Source organism: Sinocyclocheilus anshuiensis, unplaced genomic scaffold (assembly GCF_001515605.1).
Source record: "Sinocyclocheilus anshuiensis isolate Anshui unplaced genomic scaffold, SAMN03320099.WGS_v1.1 scaffold112, whole genome shotgun sequence".
Lineage (NCBI taxonomy): Eukaryota > Metazoa > Chordata > Actinopteri > Cypriniformes > Cyprinidae > Sinocyclocheilus > Sinocyclocheilus anshuiensis.
This window is the reverse complement of record NW_015557175.1, coordinates 2,136,948-2,158,008: the sequence shown is the minus strand read 5'-3', so window position 1 is coordinate 2,158,008 and position 21,061 is coordinate 2,136,948. Positions and strand designations below refer to the sequence as shown.

At 37.3% G+C, this 21,061-nt stretch overlaps 1 protein-coding gene across 1 annotated transcript in view; it reads left to right on the top strand.

Annotated features, from left to right (window-relative positions):
• The window catches only part of LOC107678377 (mitoferrin-1-like), a 21,274-nt gene extending 3,544 nt beyond the window's left edge, over positions 1-17,730 (top strand). Inside the window, exons 2-5 of the mRNA XM_016473615.1 lie at positions 8,790-8,818; positions 12,330-12,558; positions 13,765-13,821; positions 16,786-17,730. Coding sequence (XP_016329101.1) covers positions 8,790-8,818; positions 12,330-12,558; positions 13,765-13,821; positions 16,786-17,333 — 863 coding nt within the window. The 3' untranslated portion in view covers positions 17,334-17,730. The remainder of the gene's footprint in view (positions 1-8,789; positions 8,819-12,329; positions 12,559-13,764; positions 13,822-16,785) is intronic.
• Positions 17,731-21,061: the final 3,331 nt, after the last annotated feature.

Below are 21,061 nucleotides of genomic sequence, written 5' to 3'. Positions count from 1 at the left end.
GCGTTGATTTTTACAAAGCTCATCGGTCTGAAAAGCGAGGTGTGCTCTGATTGGCCAGCTATCCAGTGTGTTTGATTGAAGTGACTGTTCCAGAACACTTCAACCCAAATATTCAGATGTGTGCAACGCATTTTATGGAGGACTGTTTCCTGGTAGAGTAGACTACAATGCCAGCTGTTCTGACTCACAGACTGTTAGTACATTTTTCATATTTAAAGGATTTGCCACTGACGATTCAAAGGTAGACGGCATCAACAGTATGGTAGGGGCGTAACATTTCCGTCACACGCTTGAGGTCAATCACAATGCACTGGATAGCTGGGCAATCACAGCACACCTCGCTTTTCAGAACGATGAGCTTTGTAAAAATTGACGCGTTTCAGAAAGGTGGGGCATAGAGGAGAAACAATAATGTACAGTTTTTTGAACCTTAAACCGCATAAACACATTTCATTACACCAAATACACAAAATAATGTTCTTTTTAGTAACATCATATGACCCCTTTAAGCTCAATAACTGCATTTAATATAAATTTAAACTATAATAAATGTTTAATTTAATTGTAAATAACATCTGGAAACATTACTTTGGAAGAAATAAAAAAAGTGACTTTTTTCTCACAATTCAAATTTTATATTTCACAAATCAAACTTTGTTTCTAGCAATTCTGAGAACAAAAATTTGTGACAAAGAAAAAATTGTGAGATACAAACTCAGATTTCTGTCTTTGTTTTTGTTTTGTTTTTTTACAATTTTGAGTTTCCATTTCACAATTCTGGATTTATTCTGAGAAAAAAATAATTGTGAAAGTGAAAGTGATGTTACATGACATGTGGCCAAGTATGGTGACCCATACTTGGAATTAGTGCTCTGCATTTATCTCATCCAAAGTGCACACACACAGCAGTGAACACACACACACACCGTGAACACACACCCGGAGCAGTGGGCAGCCATTTTTTTGCTGCGGCACCCGGGGAGCAGTTGGGGGTTCGGTGCCATGCTCAAGGGCACCTCAGTCGTGGTATTGAAGGTGGGAGAGAGCGCTGTATATTCACTCCCCCCACCTACAATCCCTGCCGGTACGAGACTCGAACCCACAACCTTTGGGTTACGAGTCCGACTCTCTAACCATTAGGCCACGACTTCCCTCGTCTTTATGTGAGCTATAAACTGACGGAAATGGGCTTTCATACATTACATTCAGTTCGCACTTAAGTATTTTCTTTTAAAGTGTATTATCTCCATAATAGGTACTCTTTTAAAAGTATGCTTTAGTGTACTTCCTTTTCACAAGGGCTTTCTTATAGTCTTTTTGCAGTATACTTATTACAAGGTCAGTCTACCCTTGAGTAGGGTTGGGTATCGTTTGAATTTGATCGATTCCGATTCCGATTCTGCTTAACAACTAGATACATTTCAAATATTAAAGTGTTAAAGACAAGTAAACAGTCAGTAATAAGATAGGAACAAACAAATCGATTAGCAATATCATAAATAAATACAACTGAACAGAATTTCAGGTACAGAAACTAATTAAAAGTTTAAAAACACTGCATAGTTTTCTTTTCATAAATAAAATATAGATTAATCAATTAAAGAAAACACTGCATAGTTTTCTTTTCATAAATAAAATATAGATTAATCAACTGAAGTTATTAAATATATTCAGTCAAGATCAGTGAATGATTTTCTTTTGTTCTTTGATTAACATTAATGACAGTCAGCTCGTTTATTAGGCTGCTGTCTCTTTAACACCGAACGCACGCAGATCTAAAAATACTGTACATGTGTGTTTTCTTTCTCATCTGTTTATGTTCACGTAAGACAAAAACGGCTGTGTTTATGATGATATGCTGACATAATTTTCTGCATATTGGTGGACAAATATGAAAGAAGTCAGTTTCGGCCCGGAACAACCTTTTCTACAGTGGAAATACACGGAACGGTTCGAGAACGGACACAAACCGGTACAAACCCGTACCGCAACCTCTGTTCTCTGTGCTCGGTCTTGCGCTTCGTGTGAGCTGCACGCATACAGGGCGCAAGTTCTTTCCGTTCCTGCACTTAAATCGTTTTTAATCACATTAAAATGAGAACGCAGGAATCGGTAAGCAGAATCGAAATGCACGCGTCTTATCGAATACCCGGTTCTTGGAAATTTGGAACCGGTTTTCGATACCCAAACTTACCCTTGAGTAAACTTGGGTTTAGTGGGTCGAGGTCATAATGGTGGTAGTTTATGTCTCACCCTTTTCCCCGGGGTGTGAACTTATGACTTTGTAGTTAGTAGCCTATTGACTACACCACAGAGTCTTTAAATACAGAGTTGCCAGGTTTTCACAACAAAACCCGGCCAATTGCTAAAATTCACATTCCAGGGGCTAAATACCACGTTATTGGGGTCGCTTCAAACCGCGGACATGAAAAACAACCCACGGTAACAGTGTTAAAGTAGCCCAATTCCGTGGGAAAACTGCAGACCTGGCAACACTGCTTGAATAGGAAATGAGTTAATGAGTTAAGTCAGCATGACGATGTCTTGGTCAGATTCATTATTTCATAGTTTTTTTTGAAGAACAAAACGTGATCTCTGTTTCTCCCCATCGTACATATTTTATCTGAGGTGAAAGTGTCGTCTCATGATGTTGAGTGGAAATGCCATGGTGTTTTTGTGTGTGAGGGTAGCGCTAATCTTGGGGCTAGCCTCGCTCCGGCTTTAAAACAACAGTTCATTCAAACATAAGCCTGCCAGCTAGTTCACTGAACACAGCAGTCCTTTTCATCCAGTTCCTTATTGTAGGAATTCTAGCTCTATCTCTTCTCAAATCACTTCTCAGAGTTTGTTACGGCGGGACAAAAGTGTCCTAACTTTGTCTTTTTGGGAGCTTGTGAGTGAAAATGATCTGTCACTGTGCCAGATTGTGCTCTGCATCTATTCTGTGGGACTTGCGGAGGCTATTGTCATTGTTTCCTTAGTGGCTGCCAGATTTCACTTATTTGCTGGTCGCCATAGTTCTATGCGTTTGAGAGCCGCGTACTACGTGTCTGGAGTGCACATAGCCAAAGAGACGCGTCTCATGCCTAACCAACCAGAGGCCCCTGGACTTTACCTGGAAGGAACTGGGCTGTAATTGCTTTGTGCGTTCGTGGGTGTGTGTGTGTGTGTGTGTTAGCGATGACAGAAAATGAAACTTGGTCAGAGATCACAGAGGGATACAGTGTTAATAGGACCAAGGATGAAGTCATTATTTGTCATAACATGCAGAAATATTTTCTGAACTTGTAATTTGAGATTATAGACAACTTGAAAAAAAAAGGACCTGCTTAACTTTAATAATTGTTCTTGTTTTCATTGCAAAAATAAAAATAAAAATGTAATAATTGTCTTTGCCTCTGAAAATAACACCACTTTTCTTTTTGTTACCAAAGCCATGTGGGCAGAAAAATGAACAGTTTTAAAACGTAAATAATAACAATAACAACAACAACAATACTAATAATAATAAACAAAATCTATTTATATATAAAATATTAAAATACTTGTTTAAATAAATGTAACAGACACACATATATAAAGTAAAAATATATTAATTGGTTTAAAAATATAATAATAATAATAATAATAATAATAATAATGTATTGTTATTATTATTAATTTCTAATATAAAAATTAATTTCTACAAATTAATCTCTTCAATTTTGATTTTGATTAATATTTGGTTAAAGGGGAGATCATGAATTCTGACTTATTTACACTGTTTAAAGAGTTGGATTCTCATGCTAAACATTAGGGCTGGGATAATAAATCGATGCATTTCCGTTCCTGCACTTAAATCGTTTTTAATCACATTAAAATGAGAACGCAGGAATCGGTAAGCAGAATCGAAATGCACGCGTCTTATCGAATACCCGGTTCTTGGAAATTTGGAACCGGTTTTCGATACCCAAACTTACCCTTGAGTAAACTTGGGTTTAGTGGGTCGAGGTCATAATGGTGGTAGTTTATGTCTCACCCTTTTCCCCGGGGTGTGAACTTATGACTTTGTAGTTAGTAGCCTATTGACTACACCACAGAGTCTTTAAATACAGAGTTGCCAGGTTTTCACAACAAAACCCGGCCAATTGCTAAAATTCACATTCCAGGGGCTAAATACCACGTTATTGGGGTCGCTTCAAACCGCGGACATGAAAAACAACCCACGGTAACAGTGTTAAAGTAGCCCAATTCCGTGGGAAAACTGCAGACCTGGCAACACTGCTTGAATAGGAAATGAGTTAATGAGTTAAGTCAGCATGACGATGTCTTGGTCAGATTCATTATTTCATAGTTTTTTTTGAAGAACAAAACGTGATCTCTGTTTCTCCCCATCGTACATATTTTATCTGAGGTGAAAGTGTCGTCTCATGATGTTGAGTGGAAATGCCATGGTGTTTTTGTGTGTGAGGGTAGCGCTAATCTTGGGGCTAGCCTCGCTCCGGCTTTAAAACAACAGTTCATTCAAACATAAGCCTGCCAGCTAGTTCACTGAACACAGCAGTCCTTTTCATCCAGTTCCTTATTGTAGGAATTCTAGCTCTATCTCTTCTCAAATCACTTCTCAGAGTTTGTTACGGCGGGACAAAAGTGTCCTAACTTTGTCTTTTTGGGAGCTTGTGAGTGAAAATGATCTGTCACTGTGCCAGATTGTGCTCTGCATCTATTCTGTGGGACTTGCGGAGGCTATTGTCATTGTTTCCTTAGTGGCTGCCAGATTTCACTTATTTGCTGGTCGCCATAGTTCTATGCGTTTGAGAGCCGCGTACTACGTGTCTGGAGTGCACATAGCCAAAGAGACGCGTCTCATGCCTAACCAACCAGAGGCCCCTGGACTTTACCTGGAAGGAACTGGGCTGTAATTGCTTTGTGCGTTCGTGGGTGTGTGTGTGTGTGTGTGTTAGCGATGACAGAAAATGAAACTTGGTCAGAGATCACAGAGGGATACAGTGTTAATAGGACCAAGGATGAAGTCATTATTTGTCATAACATGCAGAAATATTTTCTGAACTTGTAATTTGAGATTATAGACAACTTGAAAAAAAAAGGACCTGCTTAACTTTAATAATTGTTCTTGTTTTCATTGCAAAAATAAAAATAAAAATGTAATAATTGTCTTTGCCTCTGAAAATAACACCACTTTTCTTTTTGTTACCAAAGCCATGTGGGCAGAAAAATGAACAGTTTTAAAACGTAAATAATAACAATAACAACAACAACAATACTAATAATAATAAACAAAATCTATTTATATATAAAATATTAAAATACTTGTTTAAATAAATGTAACAGACACACATATATAAAGTAAAAATATATTAATTGGTTTAAAAATATAATAATAATAATAATAATAATAATAATAATGTATTGTTATTATTATTAATTTCTAATATAAAAATTAATTTCTACAAATTAATCTCTTCAATTTTGATTTTGATTAATATTTGGTTAAAGGGGAGATCATGAATTCTGACTTATTTACACTGTTTAAAGAGTTGGATTCTCATGCTAAACATTAGGGCTGGGATAATAAATCGATGCATCGCGAATCGAGAAATGATTTTTCATCGAATATGAGATTTTCCGAAGGCGTCGCGATTCTCTCTTGAATCGATTCTGAGCTTAGTTTTTAACAGCGGATGACACTGATTGCTTTAGAAATAGCCGTATTCTGCTTGCGTCCAGTTCCTTACACACACACCACTTGAACCTAAAATAATCATTCATAAAGTTCGAAAAGGTTGAAGTGAATTACAAGGATGTTCACAGTGGGCTGTGTTTGCACTAATCTCGCATCATAAAAGCATAAAAGCCGATGTGCAAGTACATTTAACCACTTACATTACTCAGCCGAACGCACAAGCGCTCTTCTTCGTGAGCATTTGAGTGTGCGGTTTAAAAACTGCTGATAAAAACTAAGCTCAGAATCGATTCGAGAGAGAATCACTATGCATTCTGAAAATCTCAGAATCGATCCACGAATCGCGATGCATCGATTTATTGTCCCAGCCCTACTAAACATGAGCAAAGTTTCAAAAAACAAGTTGGACGCATGAAGTATTTCTGTGCAAAATGCACTCCTTCAGGGTTCGTATAAGTTTCCGAAAGTTTTTTTCAAGTATGGCCATGTATGACGTCATAAAGGGCGGATTCCCTTGTATGGGCACATCAACCAGAGCAAGAGCAGCCCATCAATGTGCTTCATTCGTTAATTCGTTAGCCATAGTTAATTTAAGTCAATAAAGTTTTGTCCCTGTTTTATTTATGTCGATGTCACAGCTTGCAGACGATTGCTACACAAAAGCTGCGCATGCTCGTGACTCTTTAGCTCCGCCCACGGCACGCCTCCAGGAGCTTGGCTGTTTTCAGAGAGAAGCGTATAGCTGTATCTGTCTTTAATAAATCTGATAAAACTAAAGACTCTTCAGAGAAATGAACGATGCAATACTAATCTATTAGTACTCAAGATTAAATCGCAAAGGTGATAAATTGCGGTGCTTTCGCGCGGAAACGCCAAATACGCCCCGCAGAAGAAATCATGAAATGCCTCTGTTGCTAAATAAACAGAAGATTTAACTGCTTTCATTGATACATTGTGACTAATAAACACACGACTACGACAGTATATGGTTTATCTGAATTTGTCTTACTATGTTTATTATAATAAAGTATATATATCTGTTCCTGTGGCTCAGTGGTAGAGCATTGCATTAGCAGCGCTCAAAAGGTTGTGGGTTCGATTCCCAGGGAACACACATACTGGTAAAAAATGTATAGCTTTAATGCACTGTAAGTCGCTTTGGATAAAAGCGTCTGCTAAATGCATAAATTAAATTAAAATATAATAATGCAATGCTAATCGACATATAGCCTTATCACTGCTTAGAATACTATAAAATATGTTGCGTGCCTTATTCTGTGTAAGAAGCCATATCATCTCACAGACGGATTTATTTCAAACACTCGACTGACGTGAGTTTGGAGTAAAAATATGTTATTAAATGTGGTATTTTCACGTGCTTTCAGATGGAGCAGCATTTACTACACAGGGCCGTAATTCACTGAGAAGCTACGCAAACAGCTGTCATTATCGATTTGATAACGACTATCAAATCGATTTCTTCGATTTCATAATTGCGCGATTATATCGTCTACGATTATGAACGTGATTTTGCGTAGCTTGTCAGTGAACTATGGCTCTGTGTAGTAAATGCTGCTCCATCTGAAATCATGTGATGGAGATTTACTACTGATCACAGAACCGGCTTTACTGACAAATACGCATGACAATCGCATTCGATTAATCGTGCAGCCCTATGTGTGTGTCATGTCCGCTTTAAGGTTGTAAAACGTCATGTGGTGCCACTCCCCAAAAACGTAAAGGAATTAATAATTCATACATTCATGATTTGAATAAAAAAAAAATGCTTTCAAATATAAACATTTATATTTAAAAAATGTGGTATCTTTTACTTGATGGTTTTACTGCATTTTTAGAGTAATTCAATTTAAGCTTTTCCTTAGAAGCATAAATGTTTACAAGTAAAGAAAATACAATTATTACATTTCAAAGAACTTGGCACACATTTATTTTAAATAAATATTTCCTTCCTGTTAAAAGATTCTTCCTTTTCTTTCTCGTGGACACTTTAATGCGTCACTGATCCCAGTGCTGTCTTAAACTATTTATTGAGCCAGTCAAATCCTGCTGTATATCATGTACTGTTTAATATATTCGTGTAGTAGGCCAGTAAATCATTTGTCAAACATCCAGAAAGAGATTAGCTTTAAATTCTTCCTCTAAGGAAGTGTCTTCAGGAACAAGGGAAACTTGAGATTTGTTAGTGATGTTGATTAGTGACTGCCTAAATTTCATTGGCCATTTTAAAGCAGACAAGTGTGCTTTAAACTTTGCCATTGTACTATAGTTGTAAATTAAATGTGCTGTTGAAACATCTACCCAAACATGATGTTGCAATTCAGTTACTGGAGCACATGTCTGTAGTAGTGATTCAGGCTGTAGTGAAACTGGAATTTCCAGTGTGAGAAATTGTGGGGATTAGCCAGCCGTTCGAGTTTCGTCACTTCCTAGAAGCACTTCTAAGGAGCGTTTCAGGACACTTATTAAGCGTGCTTTTCCATATATGACCTTTACTCACACACACATTCCCTGTCTCTATTTGCGATTCAGTTCAATGAGAAAGGTGCACATGGTGCTTCTTTTTAACAGTAGGTTGGCTTTCTATTCATTCATAATCCACCACAGAATATAGAGATGACATGAAATTGCCTCTATTATTTACTTTTTTAGTAAATATATCATGTTATGTCATTATGTTATGTCGTATGTCATGTTACGCCCAACTTTTGTTTCCCACAGAATATTTAGTTTCACTCTAAAATGTCACATTATGGAAGATAAATGCATTGTGAATGTTATTTCATATGGTCTTCAGCACCCACTTAAATAGTTGGTAGGTAGTCTGTAGTTTTGTGACTGAAAGGGATCTTTAATGGATCACATGGTTCTCTATGCCAGTGTTTGGTAATAATGTGGTGCATGTACAGTAAGAGGCAGGGTGTGATTCAGAGAGATGTAGCAATAGCAGAAGAACCAGAATAGAGAAACAGGATGAGTAACAGTGCTTTTCCTCTCCATACACTGACTCAAACGCATTACAACTATGCAAATGAGTTACTTCTTTATCCTTCTTAGACACAATCTTTGTGCTCTTTGTGCGTTGCAGAGGCTGAAATGGTTAATGTTTACATTGAGGTATGTCAGGGCTCCAGACTAGTGGTGCCACAAAGTTCTATAGATCTTAATATTATGAATGTATATTATGAAAATTATTATGAATGCATTGCTTTAGTAAATGCAATTAACAGTAATATTGCTATTTGATCCTAAATTTAATCCCACATTTAACATTTTTATTTAGAGTTTTATTTATTTATTATATAGAGTTAGAGAATTATTTAGAGTTCCTCAAGAAAGGCCACATGCAGTCACAACTGAGCTTTGCCAAAACGCCCCCTGAAGATTCGGAGATCACATGAGACTAAAATTGAATTATTTGGCCTCAACACCAAAACACAGCTCACCAGCCAAATAACAGCATTCCTTCAGTAAAGCATGGAGGTGGTGATATCCTGTAATGGGGTGTTTCTCTACAACAGGGACTGGAGCACTCGTCAGGATAGAAGGAAACCTGGATGAGGCAAAATACAGTCAAATTCATTAGGAAAATCTGCTGCCTTCTGCCAGAAAGTTGTCAATGGGAAGAAGGTTTACCTTCCAACATGACAATGACCCAAAGCACACAGCAAAATTGAGCACACAGTGGTTGAAGGAGAAAAAGGTGAATGTACTTGCATGGCCTAATCAGAGCTCAGACTTAAACCCCACTGAAAATCTGTTGAATGACTTGAAGACTGCAGACCACAAACGCTCACCATCACATTGAACTGAACTTGAGCAGTTCTGCAAAGAAGGGTGGACAAATATTGCAAAGTTAGTAGAGACAGAGACAAATCCCAACAGACTAAAAGCTGTAATTAAAGTAAAAGGAGGTTCAACAAAATACTGACACAAGGGGCTGATCCTTTTTCCCACTCAGTGATTCTGGTTTTTTATTTTTTTTCTGACATGTTGGTGTTATATCTTTCACTTTAATGTTATAAGTTGCACTGAGTAAATACAGTTGGATGAAACAAAATCTGTATCTGTCTTCATTTCAGGCTGCAAAGCAACACAATGTGATTATTTTAAAGGGTGATGATTCTTTTCTATACCCACTGTATACCAGCACTATTATGACTGATCTTTATATTAAATATTTAAACATTTATTAATATACACAAGATCTTTGAGTTCAGCTCATGAAAAATGGGGGCAAAAACAAAAATGTTGCGTTTATAATTTTGTTCAGTGTATATTAAATATTTTCTGTAGTTGAAAGAACGGTGACTAAAAACATGATTTAAAACATATATATAATATCTTGATAACTAGTATATATAAATATGTTGGCTAAGTTAACTCCAGTTTCGATGGCTGGTGAAAGTTTACAGCTGGTTTAAACGTTGTGCCTGATGGCGGTAACTAGAGAGTATTACCAGTAATCAGTGCCGAACGGATGGGGTGGTGTGAGTCACTCCTCATGGCTGATGGGTGGGCCAGGGCAGAGGTCGTAATCTCACACGACCAGAAGGGTGTGAACTGTGAATGTGCAAGAGTGTCTCTTGCATTTAGGATGGGACGTTTTGAAATTGATTAACAGACCGTTATTTACACACACGCGCACACACACACACACACACACACACACACACGTACAACACATACTCGCATTCCTGTCGTGACGGTCACCTCTCATATATGACATTTGCTTGATAGTAACTAACCAAGTGTGCCGCACAAGTCCTAAAAAGTGAAGCCAAAACGTTTTGATCGCCCCCAGGTGGCTGGACCCAGTATAGGTCATAAACCCCGCCCTCTCCATGTAATCTAATGAGACCTGAGACAAACTAAAGAATTAATTTACACTTCAAAAAAATTTTTTTATCACACTAATGTAGAAAAAGTTTAGTTTTAGTTAGTTATGTGATGCTATAAAAACGGGAATGTGACGTCATGATTGACTTTGACAGCTTCTGTTTTTTGTTTTGTGAACACAAAAATTGTCTACACAAAAAAGTTGTTTTGGTTTGGTTTGTGGACATAAAAATGTGTTTAAGTCCTAAGAAGTGTTTCGCGCTGTCTCTTTTTTAATGAAGGACATTTTTTTTTCTCAGGGGAAGTGTGTAACCCATTCAGGTTTGGAGTTTCAAACATGTTCATAGCATTACATGTCTTATTTGACTATATTTGAGGAAACGACATTGGCTTAGTGTTTTCTGTGCATATTTAGCTGCTCTTCTGCTTTTTGTTTGCTAAAGTTCTTCAGAATGCAGAGAAATGTATTCCTAAAATAGTTGCAAACGTTTGCAAAAGCATTGCTATAATTATTATTATAATGAAGCATGAGTTGAGATTACAGAACAGCTTGAAATGGGGAGTTAACTCTGTTTGAAAACTCAATCCACCCTGATGAATGTTTTCAGGGAGATTTCTTGCTATTCCAGCATATTCCAGTTAGCTGTTGCTGTTTGATGACAGGGATTTTTTGATGATAGTTTTGGGTAAATTCAAACATATCAGGGTGTTTGTCTAGTTCACTAGTTGAAGAACTAATTTAACCCTTTTGATTAGCTGTAATAGTATCTTGTTCAAAGTAAGTTGCAACCGGTCACACTGGCTTGTCTAGTGTTTAGATTTAAGTGGTAGAATTAAAAAGATAATGGGAAAGAATGACTGAAAAATAAGTGTTTTGGTTTCATTTACAAGTTTAAACTTGTTTTACATGGACTATATAGACATACTTAAATGATTCTTTCACTTCATCATCATCATATATCATATGCATGTTGCAGTCTAGATCTCCTTTTGTTTTAAAACAGTCTAAAATATTTGAATGGTTAGATATTGCAGGTGTATAGCGAAACATGTTTTAACAAGTCATATACTGTATGAGTTCTTTTCAGTGAATCATTTAAAATTGTTCCCAAATGTTCTGAATCACTATTTCTCAATCACCAAAATTAGTCGGAGTCAAAATGATTTTTAAAACATTTAGTAATTATTCATATGTGGTCAAAAAGCCTGTATAAAAGTGTACTCCCTTCAAAGTTATTGGTGCAAAAAACTGGGTGGTCATCATTGTGCACTTCATGTTGCTCAGACGTCTCTGGCCAGAATAAGCTTCAGTTTGTGGATCAGGCTTTATTCTGATAGCCTGGTTGCTGTGCCCCTCAGTCTCTGTGTGTTATGAGGATTTTTGCCAAATCATTCATATTAAACAAAGCATGTTTTATAACTGAGCCGAAGTGTTGGGTAAGCAGAAAGATGGACTGCTTCTATCTCTGTCTACATATTGTTGGTATTTCCTTCCCTTTTTGTTAACAATTTAACTATCCTTTTTATTACCTGTCAGAAAATATCTATTTTTAGGGGTCTCTGTAAATTATATAGATATTTTTGGTGGAATTTAATGAAAAGCTATGACATCGGAGATTTTTTTTGAGGTGAAACTCCTTGTATGCCACACAATGACAGAACACAAGAAAAAAGAACTGATCTTCATGATTTGGTCTAGTTCTGAAACTATGTTTGAAAATATATACATATCAAGAGTTGTTCTTTTTATGGTTGATATGCTTATATGCTGCTGTTTTTCTGTCCATAGACACGTATGCAGAGTTTACAGCCGGACCCTAAGGCTCAGTACCGCAGTGTGTACAGTGCACTGAAGAGGATTGTGCGGACTGAGGGTCTCCTTCGGCCCTTGAGGGGCCTCAATATCACTGTGCTGGGGGCCGGTCCTGCACACGCACTCTATTTCACCTGCTACGAGCAGATCAAGCGCAGCCTTAGTGACGTCATACAGAACGGAGGCAACAGTCACATTGCTAACGGTAGGAGAAGGGATTATTCTGTGAGTTCTTAAAGGCATAGGTCACCCAAAATTGAAAACTTGCTGTTAATTTACTCACCCTCAGGCCATCCAAGATAGGTGACTTTTTCTTAAGTAGAACAGTAAAGATGTTTAGCTGAAACCATGGTCCTTGGTGTTTCATACAATGCAATTAGTGGCTCCCGGCACTTGAGAGTAAAAACAAAAAGCATATCAGGCAAAACAAAATTAATATCCGTGGCTCCTGACTATATATAGAGGTCTTATGAAACGAAATGGTCAATCAATGCAAGAAACCGATCATTATTTACAACATTATTACGTGTAATTCATAGCCTCAGGCAAACGGGAAAGCTGATTCTTTTCTGCGAACTGGTTCTTTCAGAGAGTTCGCTTCTGGTTCAAATAACTGATTCACCAGTTTATGTAATCATGCAATGACATCAGGTATATGCAATTATATTTTTAAAGTACCCAATAGTGATGTGATGTAAAACAAAGATGTTTTACATGTTTAAAGCATATAAAGTGAATAAACGATTCAGTCCGATTTGGTGAAATGGTTCAACTAGTTCGCTAAAAAGAACTGGTTCAAAAGAACGATTAGTTCGCTAACCGGACATCACTCCGGACCATTTGCCTAAGGCTAAGGATTACAGGTAATGATGTTGAAAATAATGTTCAGTTTCTTGCACAGAGCAATTATTTCGCTTCATAAGACCTCAATATATTGTAAGGAGTCACGCATATTAATTTTGTGTTGCCTTGATATGCTTTTTTGACTCTGAAAGTGACTGTAGCTGTGGACTTGCATTTTAATCACCAAGAACTGATTTTTGCTAAAAATCTTCTTTACTGTTCTGCTGAAGAAAAAATGTCACCTACATCTTGGATGGCCTAAGGGTGAGTAAATTAACAGCAAATTTGCATATTTGGTGAACTAATCCTTTAATGAATGTCCATTGCTAGATTTCTGACTCTGAACTCAAGAGCAAGAGATCAAGGGTTTATAATTTGGCAGGTTCAGCGTTGTTGTGTTTCCGTTGTGCCATCGTTTTGAGGAAAAGGAATGGAAAGCACCCCTTTGTCTGTTGTATAGGATATTGTAAAAGTAGCATATGAGCTTATGAGTTTCTGTTCTGTTTTTTCCACATGTTGTGACTTGATATGGTGATGTACGTAATTTTTCTTCTCTTTTCCACTTCAGGTGTGGCAGGAAGTGTTGCCACTGTCCTCCACGATGCCTTCATGAACCCAGCAGAAGGTATTCTTCTACTGTCAATACCAGTCAATAATGATTCTTAGATTTTTAATACTGTTATAAGTAAACTGTAAAGTGGTTTGTTTTTGGGTCTTTCAAGATAACTGTTGTACGCCCAAGAAATTCCACATTTCATCAGCATTCATTTTAGATTTTATCTGGGCTTATCTTTTTGTGAGCTGATTTACTTTTTTTTATTTTTTTATTTTTTTTATTTACTTAATAGAAGCTTTTCATCAGCTCACAAACCTCCTGCAGTTCCCTCATTAATCCCAGTTTGGAAACCCTTGTCTAGACAATAGAAATATGTCATTAAAATCAATTGAGTTATTATTATTATTATGATTATCTTGTATATAATTTCTTTCTTTCTATAATATTTTCACAAAAACTTAGTTACAATAGGTTGCAAGAGTGTGATTATTAGGGCTGGGTATCGAGTTCGATACTTTTTAGGCACCGACCGAATTGCCTCGATACCATCGAGTATCGAAAAACGTCTCGTCGTTCGGTACCAAATTTCGATACCTAAGGGGTTAATCTCATCAGCGTCAGTGAGCCAATAAAGGCCCGGGTATACTTCACTTTCCGCGTTCTGTTCCGTCTGGCGCTCAGCCGTGTCCGCACAGCTTTCAAAATATACTCACCCGCGGATGAGTGCAGACGGACGAGCTCAACACAGGCGCTGGAAGCTGCTAATGCTCATCAGTAAATCAGTGGAAAATAAATAGAAATCATGATTCTGTCTGAGCTGCGTTTTAAAACGAACACACACTCGTGTAAATGCCTAACAGATGTGTAAACTGAAGACTATTTGAGCTTTATTAAAACTATTTGCACTGATTTATTGTGTTGGTTACACTTTGTTCCTTTGTGCAGTGGCTCAGGGGATGAGTCTTTGAGATTGTATAAACATCAAGCTGAAAAATAAAACCAAAGTTTTTATTTTTTTATTTTTAGATGGAATCTTGTTAAAATTGATTTCATAAAATTGGTATCGAAAAAAGTATCGTTCAGGAACCGGTATCGAAGTCAAGGTATCGGTATCGGTATCGATATCGAACATTTTTGAACGATACCCAGCCCTAGTGATTATAAACACAGTGAGGTTGTGAAAATGACTAGTGAGTAGATGAGTTGACCTGTTTGCTGTGATGACGTTTAATGTCCTCTGTGGTCCCATTTAGACACTTGTTAGCAACAAGTAAAGGCTGTAAAAAAAAAAACAAGGGGTTCTTACTGATGTATTTTATGTCGTAGAATAAAACATGAAAATATCTGAGCTTGTGTTAAACATACCTTATTTCAGAAATTGAACCGAAAACCCATTCAAAAAACTGAACCGGACGTGCTAAAATGCAAACTTGTTTTCGGGTTGTGCCCAACAAAAATGAGTCATTCCAACCATGGTTGACTAATATGGGTTCTTAATCACTGATTTCAGTATAATACTAGCAGATATGATGCAAACCTAATTGCTGAATTGACCCTTCGCAAACATCTCCCCCACCTTAGTTACTGTTACTACGTCCGACAAGCCATGGCACTCTCACACACCACACATCATGTTCTTACATGGTGAAAAATACATTGGGAAAACTGACAACACGCCGACAGACAAGACAGAGCAGGTTACTTTTGGTATGAAACAAAGTATCAGCATTCAAATTTGGTCATTTTTTTAATTTTAAAGAAATTCAAACAATAAATACCATTTTGTGGCTCTTTAATGTGTCGTGACCACTGAATATATATATATATATATATATATATATATATACACCCGTCTGAATACTTTCCGTACCCACTGTATATATATATATATATATATATATATATATTCTCTATTATAGATCAGTGGTCATGACAGATCGCTGTAGCGCCTCAGTTCAAGTGGCAAGTGAACCGATCATCTCTTCCTCTTTACAAGTTATAGCAAGAAATAAACATGAATGAACATCAGAGGTAGGGCTGCATGATTAATCGAATGTGATTGTCAAGCGTATTTGTCAGTAAAGCCGGTTCTGTAATTAGTAGTAAATCTCCATCACATGCTTTCAGATGGAGCATGCTTTCAGAGCCGTAGTTCATTGACAAGCTACGGAAAATCACGTTCATAATAATCGCAGACGATTTAATCGCGCGATTATGAAATCAAATATAACGTTCTGCGATTATGAAAGCTGTTTGCGTAGCTTGTCAGTGAACTACAGCTCTGAGCACGTGAAAATACCACATTTAATAACATGTTTTTACTCCAAACTTTCTTCATGAAGTCAGTTGAGTGTTTGAAATAAATCCTTCTGTGAGATGATGTAGCTTCCTACACAGAATAATGCACGCAACATATTTCATAGTATTTAAGCAGTGATAAAGGCTATGTCGATTAGCATTGCATTGTTATATACTTTATTATAATAAACATTATAATAAGACAAATTCCGATAAACCATATATTGTCGTAGTCGTGTGTTTATTAGTCACATTCAATCAATGAAAGCAGTTGAATCTTCTGTTTATTCAGCAACAGCTATGGGGATTTCCTGGGTTTCTTCTGCAAGGCTATTTGGAGTTTCAGCGCGAGAGCGCCCTCTGGCCTTTAGATGGAGATTTACTACTGATCACAGAACCGCGCTTCACTGAAAGATACACGACAATCGCAGCTTCTGCCTAATCGCGATTTATCGCCTTTGTGATTTAATTTGATTAATCGTGCAGCCCTAATCAGAAGGTATCTTTTTTTAACCGCAAAAAAGACGTCAGTACACACCATTTTTCAAGTTCAAAATGGTTGGTCAGATCGCCTGTCAATCAAACTCCAGGCGAAGTGTGACACATAACACTTTTTGTATTATTCATAAAAATCGTGGTTCGTTAGACTTAGCATTTGTATTCTTGATGAGAGTGATGAGTACAATGAATGTTATAAGTCAGTGAATTGAGTCTTTTTCACTCTCTCTCGCTCAGTGGTGAAGCAGAGGATGCAGATGTATAACTCTCCATACCGCAGCCTGTATGACTGCGTCCTGACGGTCAGTCGCAAGGAAGGCCTGGCCGCCTTCTACCGCAGCTACAGCACTCAACTCACCATGAACATCCCCTTCCAGGCCGTCCACTTCATCACTTACGAATTCATGCAGGAACATTTTAACCCCCAGCGCCAGTACCGGCCCGAGACGCACATCCTGTCCGGAGCAGCGGCCGGTGCTGTGTCTGCTGCCCTAACCACTCCGCTAGACGTGTGCAAGACGCTGCTAAACACGCAGGAGAACGTGGCGCTCAGCTCCGCACACGTTAGCGGACATCTCTCCGGCATGGTGAACGCACTCAGGACAGTGTACCGGCTGGGTGGCGTGCCGGCATTCTTTAAAGGTGCCAGAGCGCGGGTGATTTATCAGATGCCGTCTACAGCCATCGCCTGGTCCGTGTATGAGTTCTTCAAATACTTTCTGACCCAACAGGAACTGCACATCCAGGAACTGAGGAGAGACGCTCACAGGGCCAGCCCTACATGAGACCCGTTAGCACTGAATCCATTCAGCCTATCCAAAGAGTGAGCGTGAGGATCAACAGATGATGGAAGACGCCTTTGACTCAAAGGGGAATGTAGATGCTCATTTCTTATGCAGTAGACACTCCAGCAGCTTCTTTGTTTGCTGCTAACGTATTTATTGGAAGAGTTTAATGTTGTTACAAGGATGTATGGACGCTGCACACTACAGAACTTACTTATAAACATGATGGAAACAGAAGGGTAAAGATGTGTAGATGTTTTGTTTGTATTCTCACTTGCATAACATATTTATGATTGAGCATGATGGTGCGCATCTTTATATATGCACACACACACACACCATCTGCTCAATGACACAACAAACCTGTGAGGAATAACTTTTTTTTTATATTTTATTTTGTTGGCTTTTCTGGACTTTTTAATATTTTAGGGGTTCAGAAGAGTTTGCTTTTATTACTTTACTATTTTATTTTTGATTATTATTATTTTTAAATATAATTTAAGACATTCCTGAATTCTGTTGCGCAATAATCAGACCAATTTTTATTATTATTGCTTTTTTTATTTTTATTATTATTGCCTAATCATCTATGAAAGCTGCCTGAGCTTCAAGCTTTGCATTGTTTTTTTTTCAATTTGGACGCACTGTTGTATCAAGAAAATATTGATGCATATTTTCTATTCAAATTTGGACACTTTTTTTTTTTTTTTTTTTTGGTCTTTTTTTGTGTATCTTTTTAAGAAAATATTGATGCGTATTAATCTTAGTCAGGGAAGATGACAAATTTAATTTCACTCAAATAAAAGTGTGGCTGTGTGGAATAGAAGTACTGGAATAGGTAACAGTTTTCAGAGGTTTTGGCCACTATAATTTGTAAAACAATGAACAAACTCAGCCTCTTTTTTTTTATTCATGTTTTCATAAATTTCATAAACCCTGACAGAAGTTCTAAACTAGATTACTTGCGCCATGAAAACTCAATTTTCATGCATTGTTTATCCAAATATTTTACATTTCACAATCTTTTAGATGAACTAGTCTACTATTGAAATTTGATTTCCAAAGAACTGGATACTAATTTAATGAAATTGCCTGATTTCATCACACTAAAGCACTTATGATTTATAAATTCATAGTGTATGTATTCCTCTGTTAATGTGCTCAAAATGTTCACTTTAGCAGAGGAAGTTGAAAGCTGAAATGAATGAGTTCTTTTGTGTGATAACTTTTCTTTTATTGTTTTAGAACATAATTGTCAACGATGATATATATTACCAGTCAAGCCTGTGATACAATTATGAGACGTGATCTATGCAGTGGGTTTTGCAGCTTTAGAAGTTGTCCTGCTTGTTAAAACCCTGAGAAATCCTTATTCCTTAATGAAGTAGATAGAAAGTTTCATAGCTGTGACAATCTATTTCAGTCTGGGAGCAGATTTATTCAGTTTCTGAGCTGTTTGTGAATAAGCAGCTGACTCATCCTTTGTGTTCTGCCTCTCTGAATCTCTAGATTCAGTCGCCCATTCAGAATAAAGCTTGCCTTGTTTTCCAGAAATAGACCTTAGTCAGAGTAGATGGCATATTTCATTAGTTATGATGAATGAAAACAAGTCTGTGGGAGACATCGGAAATCCCCAAAAAAGATGGCTTTTCAGTGTTTTGTTTTCCAAATGGTTGACAAGAAGGAATTCTGTAATTTGAAGCTTTATTTAAAGCAATAGTTAACTTTAAAAAAAATGAAACTTTGAGTCATTTGCTGACTTTTATGTGGTCCCAATCTGATATCACTTTTGTTCTTCCAGGAAACACAAATTAAGATATTTTAATATTCTCATAATTTTTGTCCATCCATTGAAAGTCCACATAACCAATATGTTCAAGCTTCAAAAAGTTCATAAAGACATCATAAAAGTAATTCACATCCATCAATCTGTCGGTTTAATCCAAGTCTTCTGAAGAGACACAAATGCTTTATATAACGAACAGATTTAATTTAGGCTTTTATTCACAAATAGAACATACATCAAGTGCAACAAACATGGTAAACAGAAGCTCAAATGTACTTGCTTGACGCACACACACACACACACACACACACACAAACAAACAAACAAACACACACAACGATTTGTTTTCATACGTCAACCAAGTATAGTTAAGCTTCTGTTTACCATATTTGATCAGAAGAATTGGAATCAAACCGCTCGATTCATGTGGATTTACTGTTATGTCTTTATGAACTTCTTGAAGCTTGAATTTTTTTGTTGTGTGGATTTTCGATGGATGGACAAAAATTATGAGAGCATGTTAAAAATATCTTTACTCACTTATGGGTTTGGGTGAGTAAATCCATCCTTTTTTGGGTGAACTAAATATTGGAACTGACATTCAGTCCAAAGTAACAATGTTTCTAAGGCTTTATACAAACAATTCTCTCCTCAGATTTCTTGAATGAGGCCCAAAATGTCAGTTTTATAGTTTTACAAACAAGAAATACGGCACATGCTCTTAAGGTCAGTGTTGAATTTGCACTGGAATCACGCACAATAATCAAGAGAGTAGAGGAATGGATCTGTAAATAGTGTATAGTATTCGTAAGAGTAGTTTGTTTTGACAACTTTCATTTGAATTCTATTTTATCGGACTTTTAGCTCTTGATTGAGATGATACGCATGCATCGTGTGCAGGACGTCCTGTTAGTGGACCAACAGATGAAACGCACACCAAAAGCATCCTGCAGCCTTCGATATCACGGCGCCAGTGTTTCGTTTGCCTCTTCAGGCGTTCATCAGCCGTTTGCCAGTTTTCATACTGCATCTTTGCAATCTATGCATAGGACGGGACGGGGTGTGAGAGGGTTTCTGGTTTGACTCTGAGCTGACCGGTTCAGCTGTAGCTGTGTTCTGTCTGGTCTGTGCCTTTCCTGTGTCCTCTCTCACTTCCTGTTCCCTTGGACTTTTGTCCTCGGCCTTCTGTTTATTTCATCTCATAAGGGCTGGATGTTCCTAATGCCGGTCCAATGAGATTTTTGTTTGTTTGCCTTCTGATTAAATGCTTATTGGTTTAGTACTTGATTTGCTGTGTGTTTCCAGACCACTTTTTCGACTAGCATCTAGGAACCAAAGAAATGGACGTCTTCTCTCACTATCATTACAGTATAGCTTTATATATCACTGAACTTACACATGCCTTTCAAATCGGGGAACGATGACGTTAGCGTTTGACATATTGAGATTTGAATGGCAATGTTTTAGGTTTTCCTTTTTTAGGATGCGTAGTTGGGTCATAACAACTGAGATGATGGATGTGGTGATATTTATCATGAGGGGCTGCACAAAGCAGATATTTATTTTATTTGACTGATCAAGAGCAAATTTCCATTACCCTTTGGATCCCTGTGGTGGGGTGGAAACCCCATGGGTTTGCTTCTTCAGGGTCCAGCATTTTTAAATGCTTCCTATCTGTAATTGATCTGCAAGACGAGCCGTTTTAAAATACACATTGTATTTGAAACCATTTTAAATTGTATGTCAATTTCTCATTTTAAAGGTTTTGCATTTGGGTCCAGTATTATTAACAACATTCCGTTCGTTCTCTGTATGTTGATGTTGTCTGATCATCACTACGTACCATGTTTTGAGAAAACATAAAACGGCTTTATCAATGTCTTATCCTGATATTTGCCACATTGCAGTGAAGTGCTGCAGTGTTAGTCCTCTAAATCAGTGG